Raw genomic sequence first — 21,346 nt, 5'->3', positions numbered from 1 at the left:
TCTCTTGCCTTATTGCTCTGGCTAGCTGGGGGTGTGGCTCAAGTGGCAGAGCACCTGCCCAGCAAATGTGAGACTCTTGAGTTCACATCCTAGTACCACCAAAAGAAAAAAAATCAAATTATTCCTTATTACTCTGGCTAAGAAGTCAAGCACTATATTGAAAAAGAGTGGATACCTTTTCTCATTCTTATTTTTAGAAGAAATGCTTTCAGCTTTTACCCATTCAGTACAAGTTTGGTTCTAGGTTTGTTACATATGACCTTTGTTATGCTGATGTATGATCCTCTATTCCTAGTTTCTTTTCTCATGAAGGGATGCTGGATTTTGTCAAAGGCTTTTTCTGCATCTATTGAGATGATCATGTGATTTTTGTCCTTAAGCCTACTTATGTGCTTGTGTTACATATGCTGAACCATCCATTCATCCCTGGATTGAAACCAAGTTTATCATGGTGTATAATATTTTAATGTGTTGTTATGTTTGGTTTACAAGTATTTTCTTGAGAATTTTTACATCTATGTTCATCAAGGAAATTGGTCCATAGTTTTGTTGTTGTCATGTTACTATTTCCTTACCTGGTTTTGATATCAGGGTAAAATGTCTGGCTTCATAAAATGAATTTCCATGTATCCTTCCCCTACTATTTTATGGAATAGTGTGAGGAGCATCAGTGTTAGTTCTTCTTTGAAATGAATCTCTAATTCAAACTCCAGTACTGCCAAAAACAATCATTAAAAGAGTCTCTCTGATCCTGTGCTTTTCTTTGTTGGGAGACTATTAATACTTCAATCTCGTTACTCATTATAGCTCTGTTAGGTTGTCTATATACTCTTGGTTTAATTTTGGTAGGTCATACCTGTCTAGAAATGTGGGGGGGGGGGAGTTTTCTAGTTTTTCCAATTTGTTGTAGTATAATTTTTCAAAACATTCCCTAATGATCCTCTGGATTTCATTGGTATCTGTTGTAATATCTCTCTTTTGTCTATAATTTTATTAATTTGGGTCTTCTCTCCCTTTTGGTTAGTTTAGATAAGAGTTTGTTAATCTTGTTTATCTTTTCAAAAGAATCAAGTCTTTGTTTCAGTGATTCTTTGTACTGTTATTTTAGTCTCCAGTTGATTCATTTTCACCTGCTTTTTTATTATTTCTGTCTACTAATTTGGGATCTGGCTTGTTCTTATTTTTCTAAGACCTTGAAGTACATCATATGTTTATATATTTGAAATAAATTTTTTTATTGCAGGTCCTCATAGCCATGAACCCACCTCTAAAAGCTGCCTTTGATGTATGCCAAAGATTCTGACAAATTGTGTTTTAATTTTCATTTGATTCTAGGAATTTTTACTCACTGCCCAAATTTTCTCACTGGCCAACTGATCTTTCTAGAGTGTATTGTTCAATCTCCACATGTTTGGGTAGCCTCTGTACTTTCTTTTGCTCCTGATTTCTAGCTTCATTCCATTATGATCTGATAAGATATAAGAAATTATTTCAATTTTCATTTTTTAACAATTCCCCTCTGGCCTAAAATGTGATTTACTTTAGAGAAAATTCCACAGGTTACTGGGAAGAATGTGTATCCTACTTCTGTTGGCTAGACTATTCAGCAGATGTCTGCTAAGCCCATTTGATACCTCTGAAGTTTCTTTGTTGTGCTTTTGTCTGGATGATTTATCTATTGCTGATAGTGGGGTAACTGAAATCACCTGCTATTATTGTATTTGGACCTATCTGTACCTTTTTGTCCCTTCTGACTGATTTTGACTTAAAACTTGCTTTGTCAGATATGTGTATAACTGCTCCATTTTCTTGGAATATCATTTTCCATCCTTTCACTTTTATTTGTCTACGTCAGTGAGGTGAGATTCTTGCAGATAGCAAGAAACTTTCAGATTCAACTGCTGTTGCACTTGTTTTTTAAATCCATTTATCCAGTCTGCATTTTTTTTTTTTTTGCTATGCTTGGGTTTGAACTCAGAGCCTCACACTTGCTACACAGGTGCTCTACTACTTGAGCTATTCCACCAATATTTTTTTTTGTAATGGGTTTTTTTCAATATAGGGTGTAACGAGCTATTTGTCTGGGTTTGGCTTCAAACTGTAATCCTCTAATCTCTGCCTCCTGAGTAGGTAGGAATACAAGTGTGAATCATTAGCACCTGGTTTCCATCTTTTAATTAGAAGGTTAAGACTTTCCATTTAGGGTGACTACTGAAACATATATAGTAATTTCTCCCTTCATCTTAGAAGTTTGCTGATTTACTGAGTTAGTAATGTTTGATTCTTTCCTTCTTCTCATTTGTTTATCAGTTCTTCAGTGAGATTTAGTCTTGCTAAGCTCTCATGCATATACACACACACACACACACACACACACACACCCATATATATATGAGGAATATTTATATATTCCTCTTCTGTGTGTAATATCCCTATAAGTATCTTTTGCAATGTTGTCTTGGTGATCACAGATTGCTTTAGTTAGTGCTGATTATGGAAGATCTTTATTTCTTCTCTGATTTTAAAGGATAACTTTGCTGGTTATAGTAATCTTGGTTGACACTATTTTGTTTCAGGGCTTGAAATACATAAGTTCATATTCTCCTGGCCTTTAGGATTTCTGCTGAGAGGTCTACTGTTATTCTGGTAGGTTTGCTTTTGTAGATAACTTGGTACTTCTGTTTGCAGCTTTCAGTATTTTTTCTTTGTTTTGTGCACTTGAAACTTGAAGTGTGACATGAAGAGATTCTTTTCTGGTTGTGTCTCTTTGGGGTTCTGAATGCCTCATGTACTTGGATATCCATTTCTTTCCTTAGATTTGAGAATTTTTCTGCTATAATTTCATTGAGTAGGTTTTCTATGTCTTTAGTTTGTATCTCATTTCCCTCTTCTACTTCACAGATTCACAGGTATAGCCAATCCCTTATATTCTTTCTTCTATTTGATCTAATCTATTAGTAATGCTTTCTACTGAAGATGTTAGTTTGTGACAAGATCTTAATCTTAAGATCTTAATATATAGCCCAGGCTGGTCTCAAATTTATGATCTTCTTTTACAGGCTCCCAAGTTCTGGGATTACAGAATGTGCCACCATACCTGGCTACATAGAGTTTTTATTTGATGTTTTGAGCTTCTTATTTCAAGATTTCCATTTGTTTTATTTTTCAGAATGCCTGTCTCTTTGAATTTCTTATCTAAGTTTCTAAATTTCTTATCTAAGCCATGAATTGACTTCTTCATTCATCTGTTTGAATTTTTTTAGATCATTGATTGTTTTTAAAGCTAGATTTTTTAACTCATTGGCATTTCAACCACTTCATTATCTGTGAATTCAGATATTAAAGAGTTGAATTTTTGGAGGAGTCATGTTTCTTGTATTGAGATTTGCACATCTGTTGTGATGGACATCTTCCAGTTTTATAAAGGGTCTCCTCAGTGGTCAGTCTTTTCTTGGGACTCAATCCTCAGTAACAGAAAGGAGAAAACAAACTGCCATAACAGAAACAACACCAAACTAAACTAGATATAGACATACAATAAAAATCAGTTACAGACAATTACTACAGCACCAGTAACCATAAAAAGAAAATGACAAAAATAATGTAGAACAAACTATGATGTTGAAAATTAATAAAGGTGAGAGTAATAATAAAAGAATAAAAGAAGGATAGGGCAGGGAAAGAGAAAAAAAGAAAAGCAGGTTAAATAAAAGGAAGGCAAAAAGAATGTGAGGAAGAAGGAAAGGAGCAAAAGATAAAAATACACAATTACAAAATATGGTTGGTGGAGTGGCTTGAGTGGTAGAGTGCCTGCCTAGAAAGCATGAGCCTTGAGTTCAAACCACAGTACAAAAAAAAAAAAAAATCAGGTGATTGTATATAATTACAAAATATAGAAAAACACATAAATACAAATATATAGGAAAGATGGCAGATTAAAAGTGTCTACCATTTCAACTCCATGAGGGAGAAGAGTCAGGTAACAAAGGAGAGGCTATATTATGAACAAAGAAAGAGAGGAAAAGAGCTGGGAAACCATAAAAGAAGTAGCCAGACAGTAGAAAAACATGGAGAAACAAAGGCAACAAAGAAAACAGGCAAATAGATCCAAATCTGTCCCCAACTCCCCAGGAGGGAGAGGAGAAGTAGAAGACGAATCATAAAGTAAACCAGATGGCCCTGGTGACAGATTGGCAATTCTAGCTGCAAGATAAGTCCACACATACTACAAACCTCAAATCCAAGTGAGGGGATTTGTGAGACAGTGATTGCTCTAGTGTAGAAAGCTAGCTCAGGTCAAGAAGTACACTCTGCCTAGCAAGTGTGAGGCCCTGTGTTCAAACCCCAGTATTGCCAAAAAAAAAAAAAAAAAAAGGAATTCTGGGTGCCAGTGGCTCACACCTATGATCCTAACTACCTGGGATGCTGAGGTAGGGAGGATCACAGTTCAAGGCCAGCCCAGGCAACTAGTTTGAGAGACTCCATTTCTAAATAACCACACAAAAATGGACTGGAGGTATGGCTCAGTGGTAGAGCACCTGCTTTGCAAGTGTGACTCCCTGAGTTCAAACCCCAGTCCCACCAAAAAAAGAAAAAAGGAAGACTTTCTACCACTCCCCTTATCTCACAGGGCTATAGCAAGATACTATCTTGAAAGAGGGCATATTATTTCAGATTAAAACACTCTGTAGACTTGAAAACAAGGAACAATCATAGCTTCAGGGAATCTTGGAACCCTGTACAATGTTTAGGTGGGAGATGGCCATGAGAGGAGATTGTGGAGAGGGAGAGGGTCTAATGTGGTCTCACAGTGAAGTCAAGCAGTAGGAATCTCTGACAGCAAAGGGCACAGTGGTCAGAGGCTGTGCTTCTCCCTGCCCATCCCCCCAACAAGGAGCAAGTCCCATTACCTGAGGGTTGCCACAGAAACAAAGCATCAAGCCTGTGGCTAGCATAATATTCAGTCTTCACAGCCTGCCTCCTGGTTGTATGTCTGGTTGTTAGGTGGGTCAGAGCCTTGAGCCTAGACCCTCCAAATCATGTGATACCCACAGGCTCCTTCCCTACATACACAGGAAAGTGAACTGTCAGATCCTGAGCAATGCATCCCAGCAGCACTGCTGTCATGAAAGTCTAAGGGCACCCAGCCCAGGCTTGCTGAATCACATGATTTCATCAACCTCCTCCCACCAGGAAGGTGAACCACCAGGAAATGCATCCCAAAGTGGGTTAGCCACCAGGCCATTCTGAGGACACTGAGACTGGACCCTCTGAATCATGTGACTTTCCACAGCCTCCTCCCCTCCACAGGGAGGTAAACTGCAGGGTGGGGTCTGAAAGCAATGAGGCATGCCACCAGGAACTGCATCCCAGCATGTGTTAACTGCCAGGTAAGACTGAGGGCCCCAAATCCAGATCCTCTGAATCACAATACTTCATAGTTTCCTCCTCCCCACAGGGAAGTGAACCCTGGATGGGATCTGCAGTGATTGAGAACAGTAAGCAGGGCAACTAGGCCCTTCAGTTCTTTCCCAGCCAGTGCAGAACTCAGTGCTCTCTGATACATTCAGGGGTCATCACAAGGTGTAGACACTTGCTATCCCTGGGGAAACAAACTGGGAGGATTGTGAAGCAACTGGAAACCACCCATAGGCTGTAAAGTTCCCTGCAACTAGGAACAGCTTCCAATAAACAAAGAAGGGAAGCTTTTATAATGAAAGCAACCCAGAAGAGAACAACCAGCCCTTCTACAAGAAACTTCAGCTAGTTAACCTGAAACTGAGCAGTACTGCAGATCAGGCCCAGGGCCCTGAACACAAGAGCAAATGCTTGGCTACTGAGCCATACCCCCAGTCCTGTGGTGAGAAGTAGCACCTCAGCTGTGCCACTATCGTGCTAGAACATGGAGAATATTTCAACTGAAAGACAACAGGTGATTAAAACTTCTAACCAACAACTTAGCCTTAAATACACAAACACCAATGCAGAAACACACACAAAAGAAAAAGGGAAAGCGAGGCAATGTTTCCTCCAAAACCCAACAACTCCATAGTAACAAATACTAATGACAATGAAGCAAATAAAATCTCAAAGAATTCAAAAAAAATTATTATAACGATCAACAAACTTAAAGAGGATTCTAATAAATGCCTTAATGAATTCTAAAACAGCTCAAATAGCTGAATGAAATAAAGAAGACAATGCATGACATGAAGGAGGAAGTCAGTAAAGACATAGAAATTCTAAAAAAAAACTCAGACTGAAATTCTAGAAATGAAAACCTCAAAAAATCAAATAAAAAGCAACGTTGAAAGTCCCCTCATTTTAGTGGTGTTCATTCCACTTCTATTTTATGAAATAGCTTGAAGAGCACTGGTGTTTATTCTTTATTTCCTTTTTGCTCAACCATCCTAGGACATGTTAACCACTTCACAATCTTGTGAAGGATAATTCCTTTGTAACACAGCTGGAAGCCTCCAGACATAAAGACACATAAAGCAAAGGACAAAAGGCAAACATGCAAATTGATTTGGTCCCCTCATTAAGGGCTTTCTAGAAGCTTTATTCAACAAGATTTTGTAATGTTTCATTGGTCAAACTGTCTCCTTAGGCTACCTAGCTGTCAAAGATGCTGGGAAATATTGTATTTTACACTGGCCCTACTGCCATACTATGCTGGTAGTGAGAGAGGGAAAATGCATATTGGATAAGCAATCAGCAGTATTTGCCACAAAAAATAGAACTAGAATGTACAACTTTTAAACCAATAGAAGAAATAAAAGTGATACAGAAAACTGAATGAATTCAATTGGTTGAGGAAAAAAGAAGAGTGAGGAAAAAGCAATAGGAAAGCATGATAAACACAAAGTATAAAATAATATCTGAGAAGCAAGTGTGAGGCCCTGAGTTCAAGCCCCAGTATGGCCAAAACACAAATAAGTAATACCTGAGAAAAATCCAAATCTATCTTTTTAAGAATTTAATTTACATGCAATAAAATTCACTATTTTGATGTACAGTTATATGTTGTACTAATACATATAGTCATGTAACACAACCATTACAAAATTGATCCATTACTCCAAAAGGTTTCCTCGTGCTGCACTTTTGTAGTCAAGTCTTCCTCACCCCAAGTCTCTAGCCACCAACCAGTCCCTGCTTTCGAGACCTATAGTTTTGCCATTTCTAGAAGGTCTGTGAATGGAATTGTATAACATATACCCTGAGTGCCTGGCTTCGTTCTTTCATAAGAATGCATTTAAAATTCTTTCAGATGATTATCAATATTCCATTCCTTTTTTTTATCATTGACTAATTATCCCATTGCGACATGTTCCAGTTTGTTTATTCATTCACTGCTTGAAGAACATGTGGTTTTCAGACTTTTGAAATAATGTATAGAACTTCTATAAAGATTCATTTGGGGGTTTTGTGTGAATATAAGTTTCATTTCTCTTGGGTAAATCCACAGGAGTGGATTGCTGAGTCGTATGGCAAGTATATATTTAACATCATAAAAAATTCCCAAACCATTGTCCAAAGTGATTGTACCATTTTGCATTTTTCACCACCAATGTACAAGAGTTCCATTTTTTTCTACATCCTCACCAGCAGTAGGTTTTATCAGGTTTGTTGTTAATGTTGCCATTCTAATAAGAAATAGTGCTATCTCATTGTGGTTTCAAGTGTATTTTCTTAATGATTTATGATATTGAGCATCATTCCAAATGCTTGTATTCTATCTGTATATCTTCCTAGCATCTCAACTCTTTTCAGAGCTTTTGCCCTTCTAAATCTACTTTCAATCACAATGAATATGAACTAAAATTAATTTTTTAAAAACAGCACAGATTTTTAACCTGGATAAAATATAATCGGCTATATACTATCAAAAAGATACATAAGCATAAGGACACCAAAATCTTGAAAATAAAAGGATAGAAAAATTATAGCAGGCAAATGCTAACTAAAATAAAGCTGGTTTTAACTATATCAATACCGGTGAAATTGACTTAAAAACATTATTTGTGACAAAATGGTAAGTAAATAATGAGAAAAGGTAACTGGGAAAATAACATGTAGGTACTTAGTGACAACCCCTATTTACATAAAGTAAAAACTGACTATAAAAGAAATTGGTGAGTTCACAGTTGAAGAAGCTTTTTAGAGTTGAGCGAAAAAACATATTGGTAAAAATTTAGAATGCTGGACTTCATTATTAACAAAACAATCTACTGAACAAACTTAAACCCCAGGCCTCAAAACTTTGAGACAAACATAGAATTTCAGGGAAAACTAACCATGTGCATGGCTACAAAGCAAATCTCTACAAATCACAAGACATACTATACAAACCACATTGTCTGATCACAATCTGATCAAGAAACAATAATAAGCCATGTCTTAAAATTTTTAAATAATATAAAATACTTAATGGGTCAAAGAAAAAAATATAATAAAACAGAATTGAATGATAATAAAAATACTAGAAGTCAAAACATGAGATGCAACAAAAAAGAAAATTTTTAAACTTTAAATACACGAAATAAAAAATCAATATTAACTCAGATGTTAGAAAGAACAGAATGAAACCAAAACAAGTCAAATGTTCTCTGGAAACACAAATAAAACAGTGCAATAAGAATTAAGAAAAAAAGAGAAGGCATAAATAAAAGCAACCTTAGAAATGAAAACAGAAGCAAACCTACAGGCACAGTGGAGAGAAAGCTGGGTGGGAACAAGATCCGGGTTGTGATATATCTCAATCTGTTTAGGACAGTTTGCTCATGTGCAAAATGGAGGTGATATTCACATAGTGGCTAGTCACAGGGGTCACTCAGAAAATATTAATTCCTTCCCCCTCCCCTCAACTCTTTTTAATTGTGGTTCTGCAGAATGAAGAGGGTAAAACAATTAAATATGTGAAACTTATGAATTATTCATCTTATACATAGTCATGTTCTCTATCAAGATGAATAAGCAAGAATTGCCCATAATTTGTTTTAAAGCGTGTTCTTACCTGCCAAAACACATTCTTAAGTATATAAAAGTCCACATCCACAGCAGCCATAAATATAATCAAAGGTAAAAAATAAGAATAAAGTGAAAAACTTGGTGTTCTTAGAAGAGGGTAGATAATTTGGTGAACCTAAAATATCAAAAGTAAACAACAAGTTAGTTTGCTGTTGTTATGGTTTAGATAAGAAATATCACCCCAAAAGGCTCATGTGTTGAAGGCTTGGTCCCCAGCTAGTGTCACTATTAGGAGGTGATTGGATTATGAGCTTGCTAACTTTACCAATGAGCTGTTAGAAAGTGGGGGCTGTTTAGAAAAGCAGGTCATGGGGGTCTGCCTTTGAAGGGTATATCTTTACCCTTACTCCTTCCTGTCTGGCTGTCTTGGCTTCCTGGCTGCCATGAGGTGGGCAGCTCTGATCCATTACTCCCTCTCTACCATGATGCTCTACCTTACCAGAGGCCCACAGGGATGAGATCAAGCAACCATGGATTGAAACCTTCTTTTAAATTGTTTCTCTCAGGTATTTATCATAGCAGTGAAAAGCTAACTTAACACAGCTGCCATGTTCAAATATTAGAAAGTAGGTTAATGTCATATCAATCTATAAATTTCAGAAGATTCCAATTTGCAATTAGTGAAAGATTGTCTACAAAATCATTCTCTGTAGTAATATAGAATATTTCTGGTGTGTCTAAATGAGATACGTACATAACCCTCTATTCATCAGGGAATTATGTGAGTTATTTAGTTGCATGAACATTGCTTATAGCACATGTTAATTAATATTTTCAAAAATGGTATCCCTACCATTAGTGGTACTTGAGATAATGTTAGGTGACTCACAGATAAGTATTTTTATTTCACTGTTAGATATTTAGTTTAATTTGGTTTAGACAAGGAAAATAATCTTGCACATGTACTTGTGATTTCACAGAAATTTGCTTAGGACTGAAAAATACTTCAGTCAGTAGACAAAAATAATAATTAGATAACAGTATAGTTGATTATATAAGATTTGAATCATGAAGGCTGTACACAGATTAATGGAAAACACAACAATAGGGTGGAGTGACTCAGGTGGTAGACTACCTGACTACCAAGCGTGAAGTTCTGTGTTCAAGCCCCAGTACCAACAAAAAAAAAAAGGTCAAAAGAAAACACAAATAGACTAAAGTGCTATAAATATTCCATCCTCAATGTTTACTTAGGCCCAGTCAATAGTTTAACCTTACCAGGCATAGTGGTGTACATCTGTAAGCTCAGGACTTGGGAGGCAAAGACAAAAGAATCACAGTATGAAGTCAGCCCAGGAAAAAATTGTCACGATCCTAGCTCAAAAACAAGCTGAGCATAATGTTGTCTGTGGGCCCATCTACTTGGGAGGTGGGGATAGGAGAATCGCAGTTTGAGGCCAGCTTGAACAAAGCTAGTGAGAGACCCTATCTAAAAAACAAACTGAAAAAAAAAGACAGTAAAAAAGGACTGGGGGGCATGACTCACATGCAGGAAAGCCCTGAGTTCAATACCAGCATCACCAAAAAAAAAAAATTAATCTTCATAATTTAACCTCTCTGTGCTTTGGTTTCCTTATAGTAAAATGGGAATAGAGTACTACTTCCACTTACTTGCTGAGAGAATGAATGAGTTAATCCAAGAGTTCATGAGTTAATAAATTAATAAATTCACAGCACTTAACGAGAGTCTGGCACATTATAAACACTCAAAATGTGTTAGCTAGTAGGAGCAGCGTTGTTTCAGAAGACTAAGAGACTTATGCAACTCTAGATAAGCACAAGCATTAGCTCCATTAAAAAAAATAATAAAACAATGAGTAGAGACAATTTGTTAATGATCTCATTGCTATGCAGTTGAAATTGGAAATTAGTAAGTTGGTAAGTTAATGAGTTTTTTCTTATGTCTATATTGTATTATATGATGCATGTTTTACACTTAACTGACAGAAAAAGCTAACTTGCCTCATTATGAAAGTAATGGCTGCCTTTTATGATGGCTCTCTACAATGCTAAAGACAACAGCAAGGAAGAAGCCAGTTACCCACAAGGGAAAGAAACAGGAGCAAGGCTCAAAGGAAGACGACAACCCAAGAATGCAAATGAATTTTCTTCACTTCAAAATTACTGCTTTATCTTCAGCTTTCCTAAATTGTGTCTCCTTTATTATAGATTTTCATATACAAGATGAAATTTTTTTGAATACCCAATTCACATGAAGAAAAAGAAACATTCCAACAGGACTAGGGATATGGCTTAGCAGTAGAGGGCTTGCCTCACATTCATGGTGCCCTGGGTTCAATCCTAGGACCACTAAATAATCCATGCATTTGAGGATGACATGGGTGTGGACCTTGTTTTTGGTATTTGTCCTCTGATTTATTCTCTAATTTATTGTACATACAATACCTCAACAAAATGGTAGGCCAGTTGTCCTATCACAAATCCTGACACAGAAAGAATTGTCAAGACCATGACTTCAGAATTCTTTAAAAACATCTTCGAAAATCCTTTAAAAAAAAGTATATTATTTAAACATAACCTAGTTTTAAAATGCTAGTAACCCTGATCTGATCAGTATGCATTGTGTACGTATATTGTACTGTACCCCCATAAAAATGTATAAATGTTATGTGTGAAGAAAAATGGTAATTTATAGTTTCAAAACAATTTCATTAATACTCACTCTGTAGTTGTTTAATTTTAAACTTCAGAGTTATATTATTATGGGTGAATAACTAGCAGTCATTACAAATCCAGTCTGCCAAGACATACATAAAGAGGCATCACCCACAGGTGAGAAATAATGAAAATCCAGACATAGTTCATCTCATATTAGTAGCTCTTCATTCTAAGCTAAAACAACATAATGTTCTTTAAATATCCTAAATGCCAGGAATCCCCTCCCTTTGTTTCGACACAGGATCTCATTACATAGCTCAGGCTGATCTCAAATTCAAAATCCAGCTGGGCACCAGTGGTTCATGCCAGTAATCATAGCTATTCAGGAGACAGAGATCAGGAAGGTCACAGTTTGAAGCCAGTCAGGCAAGTAGTTCAAGAGACCTCTTGAAAATACTCAAAACTAAAAAGGGCTGGTGGAGTGACTCAAGTAGTAGAGTGCCTGCCTAGCAAGCGAGAGGCCCGTAGTTCAAACCCCAGTACTGCCGAAAAAAACTTACAATCCTCCTGCCTCAGCCTCCCAAGTGCTGGAATTACAGTTGTGCACTACTATGACCAGCCAAAAATACTTTTGAGTCTAACAAGAAGGAAAACTGCAAATAACAAAAGGCATTTGTTATTCCCTATCTGCATTGTTTTGCATTGAAACCCTACTCTGCCCAAGATTATTCACTTCATCCCCTCCAGAGGCAATATCTAGGATATAATCTAATTAATTTATGCATAAGGAAAGATTCATTGCCATCCCAGATTCTGCATATCCTGTCTCCCAGCTACAGGTCAAGCCAACTCAGTAAATATTTCTTGAATATGTCTTATTATAATGCCAGATAAAGAAATACTTTGTACACTATTTCTACAATGCCCTTTACTGCTGGACCACTTGTCTCTACCAAAAGGGACCAAAGTCTTTCATGAGTATTTTGAAGACCTGCAGAGAAAGCAATTTCTCTCTCTGATACGATGGTAAAACTGAAGAAGTGCATATTTGCTGCATTGTGTGTGCCCAGATCATCTTCTAATTCCAGAAAAGATTTTTGAGCAATTAACATTTTTCCTAAATTTTCTTTTACAGAGGTCTAGAAACTTTAATCACTAGAGTTGAATTGTGCAATATATTACTTCATCTGCATGAATACCATTCACTAGACTTGTTGAATTCTTATTTTGTGGTGGGAGGGTGGTAACTACAGTTTCAACTCAGGACCTTGCATTTGCTAAGCAGACACTCTCCCACTTGAGCCACACCCCCAGTCCTTTTCTGCTTTAGTTGTTTTTTGGATAGTCTCATGATTTTTTCCCAGGGCCAGCCTCAGATCACAATTCTCCTACCCATACTTTCCATGTATCTGAGATTTCAGATTTGAAATACCATGCCAGACTTATTTGTTGAGATGGGATCTTGCTAGCTTTTGCCTGGGCTGACCTCAAACTCTGATCTTCCTGATCTCCACCTCCTGAGTAGTAAAATTAGAGGCACGCACCACCATGCCCAACTAGGATTCTTTTTTTGGAAGTACTGAGGGTTGGACAGGGTTGAACTCATTGCCTCATGCTTGCTACTCAGGCACTCTACTACTTGAGCCACTCCACCAGCCCCTGAATTCTTAATCATTGTTTAAGAAGCCCTTCTTTGTGAAGCCTTTCCTAATTTACTTCTGGAGATTGTGATGGGCTGTTCATCTTCTCTGAAGAAGTCATATCAAAAGCCGTAATAATACAGACAAAATTAATGACACTGACTATGTAAGTTATGAATTATACATCTGGGCTCTCTTTATTTGCCCCAATCATCTCCCTTCATGTCAGAAATTCTCTGACATGTTACTTTCTTGTTACCAATATCTTTGTGTTTATACTTAGCACACTGCATCATAATTATTTGTTTGCCTGTCTCCCCCATGAGAGGGCTCCATGATGACAAGCACTGTCCACCCCCTTCTTGTGTGCCTACCATACTGTTGTGCTCAGCAAACGTTACTAAATGAAGGAACATAAATAGATGCTACTTACAATTGAATGAAGAGAGCTGTGCTCATGGCTCAAGTGGTAGAGTGCAAGTTTGAAGCCCTGAGTTCAAAACCTAGTACTGTCAAAAAAAATTGAATGAAAAAAAAACTAACAGCATTTACTCACAAGTTCCATTAGTTTCTTCTTTTGATATAGTTGTAAACACTTTTCTACACTGAGAGAAGTCTCTAAGGGCAGAGGAGAGATGAGATTTTAAAAACAACCACCTACCTCCCAAAACAATAGTGCCACATACAAGCATGGCAAAATGTTCCTTTATCACAAAGTAGTCAGCTGGTCTTCCACAGAGTAAATCAGGTGTGTTATTTTTTGTTACCCAGAAGGAAGAATTGACTTTTGCCATTGCTTTTCCAGGCCTAACTTGATGGATTCACAGGTAGTATTGTTGACACTTTCACAACTGCACACTAACCTGTTATAATATGCAAACAGAGGATTGTGAGGCCTGCCAGGACCCTGTCTATCCACATTCCTACCTAAGATGGTATCATACTCAAAACTGAGCACTTCTCTTCTTGTCAAAGAGCACACACTAATACCACCCGTTCTACCCATACGCCAAGAATATTTTATAGGAACAATAAGAGCTGTGTTAGTGTTTCTTCCTGATACTGCTACATACATATGAGAAAGAGACATACTGATTATTGCACTTACTATTACAATGACATGGTAAGGTGTTAGCTTTTCCCCACTGACCAATGGATTTCTCAAAGACCAAGGCTGAATACTGGCTTGCAACCAAGGCTGTGCACACAGTTACATGGCACAAGATACACTATCCACAAATAATTGAGCTAAATTCTTGGAGGGGAAAGAGAAAGGATAAACATTATGTTCCTTATTCTCTATAGGTACAAATCATTCTAGAATTCTATTTTACTACTGCCATCCCAAATCCTCCTTTTTCCTCTCTCAGCCTCCTCCAAATCCAAAATAGAAAATAAAAAACAAGGTCAAAGTTGATTCACCCCAGTTGAGGGTGGGAGTGAAGATGGGGGTGAAATAATCTAAAAACAAAGGAAAAGAGTGAGGTTGAGGTTTGGTCAAGTGATGTCTTTAATTGAATTACAAAAAGTCCCTCTTCCTCAGAGTAATGAAGCCTAATAACAGGCACATGGCCTGGTATGTTAATCATGAGCTGGATTTCAGCCCTGATGCCCCACCTCAGTTGGCACCCTTGTATAGGACATAGCCTGCACAGATTTATGTGGAGGTCCTAGAAAGGACTTATGCAGTTTTATTTTTCCTTGCAGCTACTATTAACCTAAAAACTCCTAGAAGTTCCTAAAGTAGTCCCAGTAATATTTAAAATTTATCTCTGGTCCCCTGTTTGCTACAGGTCAAAATGATTCTGATATAAAGCAGGTAATGGGCCAGAAATCAATTCAAAATACATCTTCAAGTTACCTTGCCTGTCTCTCAAGTAGCCCTTTAGGCCCTTTGTAGCTTCAAACCTTTATGTCCCCACATTAATGACCTTTAAATCAAGTTCTTCCCCAAATTACCAAAACCAGAGATATGTTCTTCCAAACCTAAACTGGCTCAGAGTTGAAATCAAGATGAGGGCTCTCAAAATCCCAAGGAACATGCTCAGCTCTGCATCTATTTGCCAGGGACAGTAATGCCAACTGGTATCACTTGGCAAAAGCTATTTCCATACCTTCTTCCTATTGGTTTCTTACCAACCTGCTTTGTTCTGATTGGCTGCATCCCTTATCCCCTACCCCCAATCCTGAAGAGGCTGAGTTATCTAGTTCCAGGGAAGTTTGCCTCTCTTAATGCTCAAGCTGTTGTCTACATCCACAACTGTTTTAACTGATTTTCTTTCCTGGCGTAATAGGTTAAATGGTCAAAGATATCAGCCATTTAGCCAGAATCTTTCTATGTATGTTTTTCTTACGCCAACTCTATCCAGCTCAGCCCTAACCTTCAACACTACCCTTCCTCCTCTCTGACTCATTTCTTCTTTTTTTCATTGTTTCCCTCTCAATGTTTTTCATTCCTACTTCCCTCCCCTCCTATTCCGTCACTGGCTTAAAAAAACAGCATCACCCATTCTCTGCAAGAGGAAAAAAATGCATGCACAAATTCTGTGATACTTAATAAATTTTTTGCCTCAAATCTAATTACTAGAAACCAGTGTAAATCTTTTTTAATGGATATTAAGTGTCCATTTACAGGTGACTTTCAAGGAAGGATTATTTTTTACTATTCTCATTTTTGTGCCTCATTAATCAAGGTTGCTGCATATCCTCTTGCCAGGGCACTAAGGAGGACATCAAAGCAGGAAGATGACTAACTATGTTATCAATCTTCTGTATCACTTATGTATTAAGGAAACGTTAGTTGAGAAAAAGTCCCATTTTCTAGAGACTAAATTGAATTTCAGGTCAACAGCTCTAGATCAGCCCCTGAATTATAACAACCACTATTGATATCCACACACCACCTCCAAAAATATTCTCTATGACATTTTTTTGTAAAGACTTGTATGATTCTTTTAAGCCCTGAACCCATCCCTACCGTAATTGCCACAGACTGATTTTTTAGAAGTGTTCATTCTTATTCACAGGCTCTCTCCTGAGAGACCCATTCCTTACCCTTTCTGCCCTTTCTTTGGTGGGGGAGGAGAAGTACTGAGGAATGAACTCAGGGCATCATTCTTGCTGGGTAAGCATGCTACCATAGGGCCATGCCCACAGTTCTTTTGCTCTGTTTGTTTTTCAGATAGTGTTTTCACTTCTGCCAGGTTTGGCCTTGGACCGCAATCCTCCTTTTTTCCCTCTCCTGTGTAGCTGAAATTACTGGTGTGCCCCACCACACTCGGCTCCTATCCTGCCTTTATGTAACTCACCCATTTGCCAAGTTAACTGTTTTTTCTCATTTTCCTCTTCACCTTACCTATACTGATTGCTCAGCATTGTTTGACTCTCTCCTTAGCTGCACTGCCTCAGATCGTTTGACTAGTGCCTTCCAGATGCTATGTAGCTCCTGCCCTACTGTTGCCTTTCAGGCTCACTTGGTTCACCTGAACCTTATAGGTAAGACTCCTGTGGTTTTCAGTTTCAAAATTCAGTTTCTCCAAAGCCTTATACATTAGGAAACTTGGATAAAATTTAAGAGTCAGTTCTGGCTGACGTATATAGTTGTGAAAGTCACTGATAACACATAACTAAAATACAGAGATGATCAAATTTCTCTTCATTACAACCTTTCTTAAAAGACCATAATAAACTCATTATTTCACCATTTTGGGCTAATTCAGCAAAAGTAAACTTTGGCAACTACCCAGTGTGTTTCCCCAACCCTGTCTTCTGACAGTAGACCAGACTATATAACTGAGATAGGCATGTAACATAGGCAGGTTAATCATAGTATCCTATCTGCCTAACACTAATATTGGCTCAAAGATAGGCATGGGACTCAGGCAGGACCAATCAGATGGTTCCTTACATCATTACCCAGAGTGAGAACTGTTCTGTTTCCATTTGGGTTTAGCTGTGGTGATGACTACCTAGAGCACCTAGAGATCACCTTCCTAGCTACATGGAGAAAGCCTACTTAACACCCAAAAGTAGATATTAGATAATAGCTATGAGGCACTATCTAAGATGTTTCTGAAGTCTTAACAAATAACTTTATAATCCTACTCTGGATTTTATTTTTTCCCAGAACTCATTGCTTAGTTTGAAAACTTATTGCCATCTATAAAGGGTAAGAATGAAGAGCAATTTCATTTTCAAATCCTTTAGATTTCTTCCAAATTTTATTTGAAAGCTGGTATTTTCCTTTTTCAGCTCATCTCTCTCCTCTCACATGTTAGAAAGTCAGGTGGCACTGGAATGCAGACTGCAAATATGCTTAACAAGATCATTCATTGAGTTCATTACCTAAATAACAAAGTTTCCAAACACTATGATCTCTCAACAAGGGCCTTTCTTCTCCAGCTTCCAGTAACATTTTTCTTTCTTTACTATAAATCCCCACCAGTAACCTCCTAGAGAACCTGAAGGCTTCTAATACTGTATTTGAGAACTGTAGCCTTTCAAAAACTCAACACTCCCCGCTTAGTTTTTTCTAGCTTCTACAACCATCCAGTCCCAAAGCTAAGGCCACATATTTTAGGGTTTGTTATGTCAATTTCTCACTTCAGGTTCCAAAATGTATATACTATGTATTTCAGTGAAACAAACACAAAACTGAGTAGATTAAAACAATAACTATCATTTATTTAGCTCATAAATCTATGATTTTGGCAAGGCTCAGCAGAGAAAATTTATCTCTGCTCCATACAGCATCATCTAGGTGGCTTGACTGCAGAGTTCACGTCCAAGGTGATTCACACATGTGTCTGGCAGGTTGAGGGTGATGGCCGACTGGAGTTCAGCCAGGGCTGCAGGTCTCTCCATAAGCTGGTTTCTAAAAGGAAGTGACTCAAGACAACTAGGCAGAAGCTACACCATCTTTTATGATCTAGCCTTGAAACTTACATAGAATCATTTTCACTGTAGTCACAGGCCTGCACAGACTCCAGAGGAGGGAAAAGAGACCCATCTCTCCATGTGAGAAATGCCATGACCACATTATAAGAAGAGCATGTGAGGTGGGAGATGAGATTGTCTTAGGAAATACAATTTACTACATATTAAATTGAACACTGGAGTAACTGCCAGCTCTTTACAATGTGGGGCACAATGTTAACCTAAACAGCAGTCTGCCTGCTTTGCTTAGTCTAGAGCAGTAGTTCTCAAAGGGTAGACCATAGGTCAGGTCAGTTCTGAATCATGACAAAAGTTCCACCATACACAGCAAAATGAGAAAAACAAATCTAACAAAGTTCTATAATGAAGCTTAATTTATTCATTTTAAAGGTTAAGGCCCTTTGCTGAAATATCTTTCCTATTTTTCTGATGTTAAAATGTCTTTTATTCAATAATAGTGATCGTAGGTAGTAGTTGTTTTCTTAATGATGTTATATCAATACCATCCCTTTATATTTTTTACATTTTTCTGATTAATAAGACATAAAAATCTAAAGAACCACTGTCTAGAAGTTGTCCTAACATTGAATTTATCCTTTGATTAACTACCTCTCAAATACTATGGAGGGGTTTTCTTGAATTACTAATATGTACTTTGAAAAAGTAACTACTCTATGGAAATTCAGAAAAAGCCATAAACTACCCGAGAAACAACTGAACTCAAAACATAATGGCATTTTAACTCTCCTATGAATCTGTCTATAATTCAGTAATGCAACAGGTAACAAGAGTTACTGCATTTCTCAAAACAGGCAAAAGTTATAGGTCCATAGATAAATGTTCAAATCCCCATATCAAAAGAACCTTTGAAATCACATCCAGGAATCTCTTGATAATCACTAGGGTTACATGCCTGAAAAAATAATATGACATTCAAATGAAGGCTTAAGAAATAAGAGGTCAGAGGAGAAAACAGACATAAAGTCAAAATGTTGAATGTGTTTGTGACTTGTCTGTTGGAGCAATAGGAATTGAAATGGGGCGCAGGCATAAGCAAGCTGTGGAGTCATTTTTATAAAGGTAAACAAGCTCTATAAATGAATGAAGAGGTAATAAGTTCTATGAATAAGGTAGTACTAAGTACTATAAATAGGTAGTACTAAGTGATTTCATTCTACTATTATTTACTAACTTACTATCCTATAGACTTTTTACATGTGAGGAAGAGCAAGACAAAGTCCCTTCCTCAAAAAGCTCTTCATCACATGGAGAGACAAACATGTGAACAATTAAATGGTACAGAATGAAGTTACTGGCACTACTGGTGCCCCAACAAAGGAAGGATTTGCTCTTTGTAATATTGGGAATAGGAAAGGTCATGGGGTGGAAAACTACAAATTGCTTCACTAAGGGTCAGAATTGAATTCTAAGAGGTTCCCCAGCTGGGGCAAGATGAAGAGGAGCTGGTAAAGAAGCTAGAAAAGCAGACTGTAAGAAAGTAGAGGCATTAAGGTGCCAATACAAGGAGTTTTACAAATACAATATTAGCAAATGTATCAAACACTACAAAAAAGTTTGAAGCTAAAGATTGAGAGATAAAGGAGAGAGAGATAGAGAGATTTTTATTTTATTCCAGGAATTTTCCAGAAAAGCCTCAGTCTTACTTAGGAATCTCACAGTGAGATCCAGGAATCCCTCCCACTCACCAGGAGCACACACCTGGAGAGTAATGTTGCATTCATGATAAAGGCTCAGAAGATGCAGAGTGAGACTAGAAACAACAAAAATGACATTTGGCCTCTTCCTAAATTATTTCAGTGCATAAGGACACTGGACTTCTTGAAATACACTCTATTAAGAGAACAAAGCAAACACAGATCTCCTTCTTTGTATAACCCATAAATGCCCACCTGGCCTACCAGAGATAGAGGTAAGAGGTATTGCTTTCTCCTTCTGCTTAAAGAAACTGAAATTGAATTGTTCTCACAGTAAAAAGATCTCAACACTTATAAATTGAGGAGACATTAAAACAACATTATCTCAAAACTGTGGTTGAGAAAATGTCAAGTAACAAAGTATTTCTGAATTATTCAGTTATTTTCCTTCTCCCTTAAGTCAAAAAATAAGTTTGCAGAGCAAGACATGGAGGAGAAAATTGTAACAAGAAATAAATGCTCTTTTAAATTTTTTTCTTTTCTATAAAACTTTCCCAGAAAGTCACAAAGTAATAGAAGATTCAGGGACTTGATTAAACAGACTAGAATAAAAGTACTTTCCAAATCACCAATATGTAATCAACTATGACATTTAAAACCTAGGAATGTCATAGGAACAGGAACAGGAGGAAAAGTGGGCTGGAGCCCACTTATAGCATCTGCATTGCCAAATACATGGGATAGGGGAAACCTTCTGAATATAAAGCCATGCGGATTTCTGTTTATTGATTTAAAGATAGAAAGAGGTTAAAGATTAAATAGGAGTTTTACTCAGACATTATATTCCACCTTACAGGTGAATTTTAATTTGGACATAGAAATGATAGTTATAACCAGAAGACCCTGGTATGAACAAGTCTTAATATTTCCTTGTTCCAGATTGCCAATCCATAAGATTTCTTTGAGAGAGAGAGAGAGCAATTTTCCCCCTCCGAAAATAGCCAAACATATCTTTTTAATGGAATTCCCAAGTTGAATAGAAATTCCTTGTCTCAGTTACCCAGAAAATCATTGGATTCTCTAAATGGTTTTACAGCTTCCGTAGGATTTCTGAAGGAGTATGAAACTCACATGGGGCTGCATATGGTACAGCAAAGGCAAGACGAGAGGGTCTGGACCTATACCTGCTGAGCAGGGTCAAACAAGCAAAAGTGACTGAATGTTGTACATTTTTATAAAATCTTTTATCTATTTTTTTACTTCAATTGGCATGAGTAGGTTTGTCTTTACTGATACCAGAAGAAAATGTGGACTTTTATAAAATGTATGTTCAGTAGAAAGAATAATCAGGACTTCTCTTCTGACCACAGCTTAGACTACAGACTTGGCACTTTTCACTTGACCTGAAAGGAAACAGATTTTAAAATTACACTTTATCAATTTGTGATATGAAAGACAATGAAG

At 37.2% G+C, this 21,346-nt stretch overlaps 1 protein-coding gene across 3 annotated transcripts in view; it reads right to left on the bottom strand.

The window, feature by feature from the left end:
* Ankrd45 (ankyrin repeat domain 45) overlaps window positions 1-21,346 on the bottom strand; it is a 116,954-nt gene that overhangs the window by 39,603 nt on the left and 56,005 nt on the right. Inside the window, exons 1-2 of one of the 3 annotated variants that reach the window (XR_012438825.1) lie at window positions 13,954-14,088; window positions 9,020-9,148 (exon numbers count right to left, since the gene is read on the bottom strand). Coding sequence is in view for 2 of the 3 variants with exons in the window: in XM_074047458.1 (XP_073903559.1) it covers window positions 9,036-9,148 (113 nt within the window). In the remaining variant the exon portion in view is untranslated. Of the gene's footprint in view, window positions 1-9,019; window positions 9,149-13,953; window positions 14,089-17,752; window positions 21,286-21,346 lie in introns of those variants that run through there. The other 2 variants (XM_074047458.1, XM_074047459.1) reach the window with 2 other exon arrangements.

The sequence above is a fragment of the Castor canadensis genome, chromosome 11, assembly GCF_047511655.1.
Source record: "Castor canadensis chromosome 11, mCasCan1.hap1v2, whole genome shotgun sequence".
NCBI lineage: Eukaryota > Metazoa > Chordata > Mammalia > Rodentia > Castoridae > Castor > Castor canadensis.
The sequence above is the reverse complement of the archived record's forward strand: the minus strand, read 5'-3'. Positions and strand labels throughout refer to the sequence as shown.